The sequence below is a fragment of the Styela clava genome, chromosome 8 (genome assembly GCF_964204865.1).
Source record: "Styela clava chromosome 8, kaStyClav1.hap1.2, whole genome shotgun sequence".
Taxonomy (NCBI): Eukaryota; Metazoa; Chordata; class Ascidiacea; order Stolidobranchia; family Styelidae; genus Styela; species Styela clava.
This window is the reverse complement of record NC_135257.1, coordinates 5,444,311-5,455,069: the sequence shown is the minus strand read 5'-3', so window position 1 is coordinate 5,455,069 and position 10,759 is coordinate 5,444,311. Positions and strand designations below refer to the sequence as shown.

At 36.3% G+C, this 10,759-nt stretch overlaps 2 protein-coding genes across 2 annotated transcripts; one reads left to right on the top strand and one right to left on the bottom strand.

Moving 5' to 3' along the window:
- Window positions 1-220: 220 nt before the first annotated feature.
- LOC120346113 (cyclin-dependent kinase 9-like) lies at window positions 221-6,025 on the top strand. The gene is made up of 8 exons (XM_039415767.2): window positions 221-569; window positions 797-878; window positions 1,205-1,311; window positions 1,485-1,587; window positions 2,195-2,325; window positions 2,647-2,821; window positions 2,996-3,112; window positions 3,186-6,025. Exons 1-8 carry the CDS (start codon window positions 481-483, stop codon window positions 3,507-3,509), a joined length of 1,128 nt encoding a protein of 375 aa, XP_039271701.2. The 5' UTR covers window positions 221-480; the 3' UTR covers window positions 3,510-6,025.
- Window positions 6,026-6,721: 696 nt separating this feature from the next.
- Window positions 6,722-9,326, bottom strand: LOC120346020 (uncharacterized). The gene is made up of 3 exons (XM_039415653.2): window positions 8,707-9,326; window positions 8,038-8,135; window positions 6,722-7,883 (listed from the first exon to the last, which is right to left on the bottom strand). The coding sequence occupies exons 1-3, from the start codon at window positions 9,293-9,295 to the stop codon at window positions 7,569-7,571; spliced, it is 1,002 nt and encodes a 333-aa protein (XP_039271587.2). The 5' UTR covers window positions 9,296-9,326; the 3' UTR covers window positions 6,722-7,568.
- Window positions 9,327-10,759: the final 1,433 nt, after the last annotated feature.

Genomic DNA, 10,759 nt, shown 5'->3' with positions numbered 1-10,759 from the left:
TTACTGGGCGAAAAGTTTATGAATTTTTTCCGAAGATTCTAATTAATGACATTACCATGAAACAAGCTGTTAAAATGCATCAAATTGTTTGTTTCATCAACATACAGACTCGTTCTGATAACATCTTGCATGTAAAACCAATTATTTTATCTGTCATCGACGAAGATACACTTAAGTTTGTTTACAAAGACATGCAAAATGTTTTGTTTTACAATCGTACATAAAGAGCATTTATAAGTTGATATTTAATAAAAGACATTCTGTAGAACAGAATTTGAACATATTTCATAGCTATGTCACTGTGCTGCTGTGTGATGGTTGATTGCTTTTTTACAAAAATTTTCTGATGCAACAGATTTTGTTACTATTAGTCAAATTTTGATCAGTACCATCAGTTTTCAATGTTTTTTGTAAAATATTTATCTAGTATTTTTACTTACTACTTCAATTAACAATTGATTTCAAATTGAGTATTTGGCCATGAGCAAAGAAGCCAGTTTGGACTTTCCATTATGCCACGATGTTGCCAAATATGAAAGAATCACAAAAATTGGACAAGGGACTTTTGGGTATGTTTAATTTTTTAAAGCCATTGTTCGTTATCCTAATAACGTATTCATGCACTGTTAACAAAGCGTATTAATTATTCTTTCTACTCTCTCATGGTAACAGTTGGTCTGGTGATCAGCTGGAGCAGAGTTGTGGAGTCTGGTACTGTGTAAATATTAAGCTGAAATATTTGTGAAACAAAAAATGAACTAATTATGATATGAATGATAAAGTTTTATACATACAGGGAAGTATTCAAAGCAAAAGATAAAAAGACTGGACGGTATGTGGCACTGAAAAAAGTGATTATGGAGAATGAAAAAGAAGGAGTAAGAAGAATGTTAACATTATATATACATTTATAGAAGCCCATTTCTGATTGTAACAGCTGGTATTATTTTAAAAGTGTATTGCATCTTGGGCTAGTTCATAGACATCGGTCAGAGATTGCTGATTTTCTAACCTAACTATAATACTAAATTCTGAAAACTGAGGACTATCATCTGAGAAATGAATATTGTGATAGCAGCCAAGCAACTATCAGTCATTTTCAATAGCATGGCAACGCATTTTTGTGAGACTTCTGTGTATTATATATTTTTGTAAAAACCAACAAATTTGATCTTACCCTAAATAGTTATAAATCTTATCTCAGTTTCCGATAACAGCACTGAGGGAGATTAAAATTCTGCAGCAATTAAAACATGAAAGTGTGGTGGATTTAATTGAAATATGTCGTGCAAAGCCTACTCAGTATAACAGGTTAGTTTGTATTTTGATTTTTTCTCGACCTTGTTAGTAACATACCAATAGTGCAAATTGAGATAATACAGTATATAAATATAAGATATTGTATGTTTATCACATCTAAAACACTTTGTGGTATTTGCATGTGATAATTTTAACCATAATTACCATATTTCAATAATTTTTAGGTATAAAGGATCAATATATCTTGTGTTTGAGTTGTGTGATCATGACTTAGCAGGATTATTGAGCAATGCAACTGTGAAGTTTACACTTGGGGAAATTAAAAAGGTAAAATGTAAGTTATCGTTAATTAGGAGTGAAATAGGTTTTATTATTGTTCTCAGAGACTGTATATGTGGGAAATTATTTCCCGTACAGTGCTTAATTCAGTTGAATATAAAGATAGCATCTTGATTTGAGATGCTCGATTTTATTTTTAATTACTTATTTCATTTTACTATTCCTATCATTAATATTGACACTAGGAGATATGAACAGGTATCAAATAGGATATAAATTCTAAACTAGCCAACCTCGATTTGATCTCAGGCTAACATATGAAACAAGAGAGCAAAAATTAGCAACAGTGACAATTTTACATTAGGTTCAGATTATTTCGACGATTCCCTCTAGTGGTCAGAGCTCAGAATCATTTTGCATGACTAATCACTTAATGTATGCTTCTGCGCCAGACCGCTAGTGCGTTTATGTTTAAGAGTAGGGGTTCACAACCTGTGAGAAAATGGAAGTTGGTATCATAAAGACATCACACATTTGCGCACTCACGGGCATGCTGTTGATATTAATGGCATTTTCACAATTTGAAAATTTAATGGTCAATTGCTTGAATGCTCTTTCCTTCCTAACTTATAGCACAGCGTATTCAATTGTTTAGATTATGCAGCAATTACTGGAAGGATTGTTCTACATCCACCGCAATAAAATATTACACCGTGATATGAAAGCTGCAAATATTTTGATTACAAAGACTGGAGTCTTAAAATTGGCCGATTTTGGTCTTGCAAGGTATCGATTTTCGTTAAAATACAATTTTCAGTAGAGGCTCAGGCAAGAAAAATAGGAGCACTGGAAAGAAGTTCATTGTTAAATAGGGTGATGTTTAACATTTAAGATAATTGTGTGGTGGTGACCACAAAGATATGAACTGAATTCTTTTTATTCGTTTTTATATTGGAGTATCTTTTCAGCATTGTTCGGAGATATTTTGATGTTAGCAAAGTTGTCAATAAATACCGCTGTGAAACGAGAAATGCGACATGAAATTCATTTTCTTTCAAAATAAGTAAATTTGAAGTGCACTCATACCTTGTTTTTTTACAAATACAGAGCTTTTAGCTTCACGAAAGTTGGGCAAGTCAATCGGTATACGAATAGGGTAGTTACATTATGGTATCGACCTCCTGAACTTCTTCTTGGTGAAAGGGACTATGGTCCGTCTATTGATTTATGGGGAGCTGGTTGCATCATGGCAGAGATGTGGACAAGGAGTCCTATCATGCAAGTATGTGTCATCCATATTAAAAATTTTCAACTTTGATTCCAAATCATAATATGTCACAGACTCTCATGTAATAAGCCACATTCTCATGAATCTGAATGCATTATTCTGAATAAAATTTAGCACAATTACCAATAAAAACTGACTGGTCAATGTACTGTAATTTCTTTGTCACAGGGTGACACAGAGCAAACACAACTTAAATTTATATGCCAGCTTTGTGGATCAATTTCTCCTCAAGTGTGGCCTTCTGTAGAAAAATATGACTTGTATAAAAAGTTTGAGTTGCCGAAGGTAAGTTTACTCCATCATTTTCAAATTGTAAATAGTGTGGTTTTTACTTCCAATTTTGTACTATTCTTCACAGGGCTCGAAAAGAAGAGTGAAGGAGCGTTTAAAAGCATATGTGAAAGATCAATATGCATTGGACTTGATTGATAAACTGCTTTGGCTTGATCCGAAGAATAGGATAGACTCTGATAATGCATTAAATCATGATTTTTTTTGGACGGAACCTCTCCCTTGTGACTTGACAAGCATGTTGTCTCAGCATAAGACATCAATGTTTGAATATCTTGCTCCGCCACGTAGACCAAATCCGCATATGAAAAATAATCAAAGGCACCACCCAGCAGCTGGTGCTGTTACTAAACAGCAGCCCACAGATCCAAGTTATGACAGGATATTTTGAGGATCTTGGGTGGTTGAAATATTTTTGTCATCACTGCCACAGTTTTTTTTTTTTATCCCAAGCATTTTGTTTTATCATTCAAATTGTGCCAACTACATCTGCTATTTTCTGGGTGATCTTAATTGGATTTTTTAGTAAAATCGTGCTTTTCAGTCCTCGTTAGTCGTTACTAGGGCTGGGCAAAATATTCGAATATCGAATCGAATATCAAAATATTCGAATGGCATTTTGCTATTCGAATACCCGGTACCACGTGACCTGCGCCGCTTTGCTTTAACACGGAATTCGCGCGTCACCAAATCAATCGTGTATTGCACGAGAATTCACAAACGGCGCTCGCTAACATACAAAAGCGACAAATTTTCTTTGCGTTATGATGTTATTTGTTTTCTTTTCACGCCTAACGTATCGTTTCATTTCCCTATTTTGTAAAATAGGTCACCACCGTTGCGTAAATTTATGAACGTTCTGTAAATTATAAAAGTATGACGATGTATTTAAAAAATCGGAAATTCTGATTGCCGTCTGCAACAGTCATCGGGATTACGCGCTCGTTAAAGAGACGTTTTTTCAGCGTATAATGATTTTTCTGTTGCGCAAAATGATCAATCCATGACAACTACGGGATTCCAAAATGTCTTTATATATTAATTTAATTATGTCAAACGTAACTCGCGGTTGCTTCTTCTTAAGTCAAAATTAAAACATTACTTCTCTGAAATGCCACGGCGATCTGTGGACATAAAAGTATGATATAAACTGCCGGGTGTATTTAATTTTAATACGTATTTTTGGAATCTTGCGAACTCGTTATCGCCGTTAGAAAAATCTCAATAACTAATATAAAATCCCGTAGAGTACAATTTCATTTCATACAATGAAAATACATATAAAGTATATCGTTTAATCAAAAATACATATTCATCGCCGCGATTAGGCCACTTGTTAAAAGAGCCGACTTTTACAATGAATAATGAGTTTTCTGTTGTGCAAAGTAATCAATTTGTAACCGATAAGGGCATATTTAAAATGTCTTGCTTTATTATTGTCTTCAATTTAACCAGCGGTTGAGTTGACAAAATAAAATCTTCACAATTTTAAAATACTACGGCAATCTGCGAGCATAGGGTGTGGTAAACTGCTCGAACATATAAAGCTTTGATTTCCCTATTTTCAGGACTTGTAACATCAAAAAATCCATAAATCTGCTGTAATATATCAGATTAAAATTTATTTTAGCACAATAATTTTGATTGAATATACATTTGATTAATTATCTTATATATATCATCACAACCCGGGGAGAATTGTCCCGTTTCAAACCTTGTATAATGTTGAGAATTTTCGACGGTAATTTAAAGTAATGGATAATATGGTCAATCCCGCCCACAATTAACAGTGCTTCGATTTTAGTGACGATATGTTTTCTAAACGCTGACCAAACATAATGTGTGCGAGAGGCAAACGAAATTTTGCGATTTTCAATGTCCAAAAAGGCGTTTTTAAACTGTCGCAGGCCTCAATAAAACTCATATTGTTTAAAGTTTTATTTTTAGTATATTATATTGCCGCTTTTCACGCAAAAAATTTGCGTTGTCCTCAAAAACTCGCCGCCGATGAACGTATATTAATTAAACTATCGCCAGATTGGCAATTCCGTGTGTGTACAAAAATAAAATAATTATCATTGTTAACGTCGCACAACGTTGTGGAAAATTTTTGTTTGATTTAGAGAAAATAAAACCAACATAAAGTTGTTTACGGCCTAAATACCACGTCACGCTGATAATAACAATCGGCGATTATAGCAAAATGCTATCGCACGCGTTATTGGCGACTGTTACAGTTTTAAAAAAATTTCAACGGCAACGCACGGGTATACCTAATATATAAAACTTCGATGTTCGCCGACCCGCAAGAATTAATATTTTCAAAAAAATGAATCGGGCGGGAATACAGATTTAGGATCGCGGCGACAAAAACAATTAGCGATTTTAATGAATTTAACCAGTAAATAAAAAACGCTTTGTTGCCGACTTTTCAAAGTTTCTTCTAATTTTTGAAGGGAGTATCGACCTCCGACAGACCCCCGTTGTATTTAAAAAAGAAAATATTCGTTATTCGACTATTCGTAAAAATATTCGAACTATTCGATTTTGCCCACCCCTAGTCGTTACCCAATGCTATCATGTCGCACCCAGTAAACAAATATTTTCAAGGTTTAATTACATGGTAGTGGTAAGAAATACTCTGTGAAGCATGTAGCTGCAACTAGGTATGGCCAATGTAGAATAATTCTTGAATATTATATTTCTTGGATATGAATATTTCTTGAGTGTTTAATTCTATTTCTCAGGATAATGAAATTCAAGAATTTCCACAATATTATTTTGCATTGAATTGTTCAAAATTTATGTCATCCTGAATACTAATATGCTAGAATAAAACTCGAATTGTACTCCTTAATATAGATTTGAAACTTAAATTATTGTTATACCGAGTGTACTAAAGCACAACGGCGGACAATCACTTAGATATAGGGTCCAGCCTGACTTTGTTACTGGTGTAAATTATTGAATTTAACCACTATTAATTATAATCAAGCATATGTCGGCGTGTTTGTTTATTCTGCGGAAGGCTCGTTAAGTATGTTATCGTACTTCGTTGATAGGTAATACCATCGAAAGGCGAATTCATTTTCTAATACGATGGAATATAAATGTTTAACCCGACAGCGGCGGGCGATCCAACAATTCTCTTGCACATAATTATCTCCCGCGGGATGCTGTGGCGAGCGTGTTTCTAGCGCGATGTGCCACACTATCTATCCGAACTTGACAACGCTGTTTATCTACCCAGACTTGACAATACGTTTTGTATAACGCCGCCAACTGTAGTGTAGGCGGGACACTATTATTAACTGTCTTCACCACATGTGGCAACTTTTTTGAATTCATCGTCGACCAGAATACCGCCGAAACTCGACCTAACTTGTCGTCGTAACGTGTGAACGCCATGTTTAATTTATTTGGAGAATGAGCTTGATTGGCCACAACTGGTCGGATACACAACATATCAGATTCGATAAGTAAGCCGCCAGTCAGTGTTCAAGCTATTAGCTCTTCACAGTCTCAGTTGCACTTGGCTCTTTAGCGTCGCTCTCAACTTGGTTAGACCAACCTACTCCATACTACAGAAAGATGAGATAAAAATAGATAATTGTCGCTCGCAGTGATATGACAATGCTGATGTAATGGTGGGACATCGGAATGGTGTACAACAAAGGATATACTAAAAAACCAAGCATGCAGTGTTTGTTAAATGTGACAATCATTCTCTCAACCTTGTGGGTATTCACGCCGCTAGACAAGACACAGATGTGTTTTTCTTGGTGACCGTGACCGTGCATTTGAAAGCGTGTATATCCGCGCGTTCAATCTATATGCGGGTTTGGGGTCAAATATCCGTAAAACAAAAAAATGTCCATAGGTGCAATAGTATACAGGTGCAATTGTCGTGGGTTCAGATGTAATGAAACCGTTTTTCTTTTTAAGGACCCATTAACCCGTACAACTATTTCTCCCGAAAGAGAAAGAATAGTTGATGAATGTTTGAAAAATGGGAAAATTCTTTGCGACAAATGAGGCGTTGAATTTGAAAGAGGGCCCAAGCGCAAAAAAAGAATGGTTGGTGAGAATATCCGGGATTTATCGGTGACTAATCAAATGAAGCCCGTTATGAGAGGAGCTCTCGATCGTATTATACATGTCAACTCCTCTAACTTCATTTTAAAAACAGATTATTTCAATTTTCGGCACAGATATGCCAAACCCAATTGGAAAATCCAAAGTTTTACAAATTAACAGCTCACAAGATTGAAAGTAGGAGTTTTATCAAGAATTTTGCCCGAAATATCACTTGTATAGTCAATCACAGCAAAGCATAGGCTTCAAATTTCCGACACCTGACCAAAGCTGCTCAACCAGATCTTCTTCTCCTAGTGCCAGACGAACAAAAATTCTCATCTACAGCAGAATTTGTGCATATACAGTAATTATATCACTTGGGTTGGTTATTACTAATAGCTCCTAGTCCCAGAGTTTTCAATGTTTCATATTTTTCATTGAAGTAATTTTTAAACCAGTTTATGTGGTCTTCCTTTTCTGCTACAGTCAAGTATGAGTTCTTGGACAATCCAAGTATGACAGCCTCCATAAACTTGTCTACTGGACCCTGCTTTGGGAATCTATCATCCAAATGTTCATGCAGAAAGATGTGTTTGTAAAATGGTACATCTTGCTCATCTTCCATCCCAACTTCGTTTCCCACTGGAAATTGCAATAGGTTCCCTTCCATCATCCAATCCATCATTTCCTGCAATGAGGTCGGTGTGGATCATTAAAAATGTCTGAGAATTACATTGAGCATGACCTTCAACTGTCTTAGCTACTTTGCAGTATGTCATTTTGCATGGATGAACATAATTTAACTTGAACCTCAAATTTTTTAAATGTGCAACACTTTATACCTGATATTGATTTTTAACAACTCTTCCCTCTCTATCTGCATTGCGTTGACACTCATCCCACCAGTCAATTGCCGTTTTATGGTTAGGTTTTTCATCAACTGCACAAAAAGCATGAAATGATCATTTAGCATTAAGTAATTTTGATAGATGAAATGAAGAGGATTATCCTTATGGGGTTTGAATTGAAGGTGCCGATGAGACGGCTCATTGTGCAATAATTAGGAAACTAACAATATGTCCATATGTCATAATAATTTCCAGCTGCATCTTTTTCACATATTTGTATAGTATTGAGTGTGGAAAAACAACTTTAAAAAATGACTGTCATCACACAAAGAGCCTGGATCAAACATAGTAAATGGTAACTTACTAATGTTTAATCCCTTTGCTAATTTGCTATAAAAGTCATGATTATAAACTGAAGTCATTTCATCAAAACTCTCATCTTGTGCTAATTTAACCCTGGCCAGAATCAGAACTGTGAAATTATAATTACAGCAAATGAATGTACTTTTGTACATGAAGTTCATGAAGACAAATTAGAATGAAGCCTTTCCAGCTTTCGGAGAATGCTTAGCGAGCATAAACAATATAGCCGCTGTTCAGTACTTCAGTAACAGATATGCAAATGCAAAAATGATGTATTTCTCAAACTAGTAATCAGTATACCTGAATGCTCTTTTTGCTTGGGTGGATTAAACATCCCAAGGCGTGATTTATTATTCATTAAAGTGTTGATATAGCTGTTGACTTTTTCAGCATCGATTGTTTGCTGAATGATGGGAGATCGATCCTGATTTTTGTTTGCCTGAAAGCGCTCGACAAATTGCGAAACGGACATAATTTTTTCTCTCGATCTGAATTCTCCCTTTGTTTGCCTTTTTCCAGACCAATTTTTTTTATTTGGAGGTTGTGACTTAGCACCTTCGAACCGACCACCTTCTCCATCTCTCCTTATCTGAACCTTATTATTTATAAGTGTCAGTTGTCCAAGAAGTTGTCCTTGGATAATTCTGCTTGATGAGTCAGGTTTGGTTTTCAATTCTTCGGTTACTTCTTCTAATAATGAACCAATATTTTGTTGCTTTTTCTTAGTTGAATGCTTTACTTTGACTTCGTGCTTCCATTTCTTACTATCACTATTAGATTCAGAATAGAGACGACAATTTGCATACAGCTCTGATTGTGACATGCATACTTTGCTCCATGTACGAAGAGTATTCATGTTTTTACTACTGTATACCCTACAAATAAACATCTTGATAAACTGGAAAAAATTAAATAAGGTGTTTAGGCAACTTTTGGAAGTTTGTAGGTCAGTAGGCAGGTAGATGTGTACCGTAAGTTTCGACATCATAGGTAGGATAGGATTTACATATTTATCCCGGGGGAGAGGAAAGCCGATAAGACGGCTTATCCATATGGCGAACCACGGCCTCTCGTCCGGTTACCATTCCAAGTCGGGCATGGACTTGGTGGTGGAGGAAGCCGTAACCGACCAGCGGTTACCTGAACCACCCAACGACGGCGAGGAGTCAAGCAATCCTCTCGCACATAACCATCCCTGCATGGGATTCGAACCCACGCAGAGTAATTAGAGGTGCGGTGGCGAGCGTATTCCTAACGCTTAGCCCGGTGAGCCACACCGCCTGTACCACCCCTTACAGGTTTAAATGACCCCCACAGCCATAAATAGGATTTACATATTTATCCCGGGGTAGAGGAAAGCCGATATGACGGCTTAACGATATGGCAAACTACGGCCTCTCGTTCCTAATGCTTAGCACGATGAGCCACACCGCTGCACCAAATACCGTACACTACTGTAATACAGGGTGACCGTACATTTGAACCCATGTACATTTGAACCCATGCGTATATCCACGGGTGTGCTAAAACCCATGGGTTAGGGTTAGTATGGGTTTAACTATCCGTGAAACAAAAAAAATTCCATAGGTGCAATAGCATACAGGTGCAATTGTCATGGGTTCAAATGTACGTGGGTTCAAATGTAATGGAACCGTAATACAGTAATACTGATAGGAGAGAATGAATTTACATACTTCCCGACTTCGGTATTTATCTGATATTTCTGTATTATGGGTGACACTATCTGACAGTATGAAAATGCACTAAATGACAAACGAAGACTATTTCGTTTATTAATTATAAGAATGAGTTGTCACAATGCAAACTGGTAGGTACCGGTACGGTACCGTAATAGTCTACTGTAATAAGTAGGCTATAAGTTTATTTCGACTCCATAATCAGCAGTAGACGATAAAATATTGGGTCTAATGAAATAACCGCCCACTTTTGTGTTTTACTGCTCTTCGCATCCAATCGGGTGTTTATGAGTCAATAGTCTTATCCTGTCCACCGGTATCGTATCCGGGGCCAAGAATATCTTTGAATTCGGTGTTTTCATGATTCCCAGGTCTTTCGTCGGCCATATTTTCAACCGCTCCGTCCTTTTTCCACGAATTTTCTTCGGGTCGTTGGTGAGATGTATGAATTTTCGCTGTTTTTTCTTCAGTCCATTGGTCAGTATGCTCATAATTTTATTCTTCTGTGTCATGTGGTATAACGGTTCGTTTCCTTCGTACTTTTTATACTCGGGGTTTTCGCCTTTTGAGTGCCCACAGATGGCTCCTACGCCTTCGTCTGACATCGTTACTCTTCCTCCTTCTTTAAGAATTTCTTGGAGTTTCCTTTGGGGAAA

What these genes read in the sequence shown, in the direction of transcription:
- LOC120346113 (XM_039415767.2), top strand. Translation starts at nt 481, where the DNA reads ATGAGCAAAGAAGCCAGTTTGGACTTTCCATTATGCCACGATGTTGCC. An exon ending in ATTGGACAAGGGACTTTTGG is followed by an intron (nt 570 to 796) that starts GTATGTTTAATT and finishes TTATACATACAG; the next exon opens with GGAAGTATTCAAAGCAAAAG. An exon ending in CACTTGGGGAAATTAAAAAG is followed by an intron (nt 1,588 to 2,194) that starts GTAAAATGTAAG and finishes TCAATTGTTTAG; the next exon opens with ATTATGCAGCAATTACTGGA.
- LOC120346020 (XM_039415653.2), bottom strand. Translation starts at nt 9,295, where the DNA reads ATGTTTATTTGTAGGGTATACAGTAGTAAAAACATGAATACTCTTCGT. An exon ending in CAAGCAAAAAGAGCATTCAG is followed by an intron (nt 8,136 to 8,706) that starts GTATACTGATTA and finishes CTTTTTGTGCAG; the next exon opens with TTGATGAAAAACCTAACCAT. An exon ending in TTGTTAAAAATCAATATCAG is followed by an intron (nt 7,884 to 8,037) that starts GTATAAAGTGTT and finishes ACCTCATTGCAG; the next exon opens with GAAATGATGGATTGGATGAT.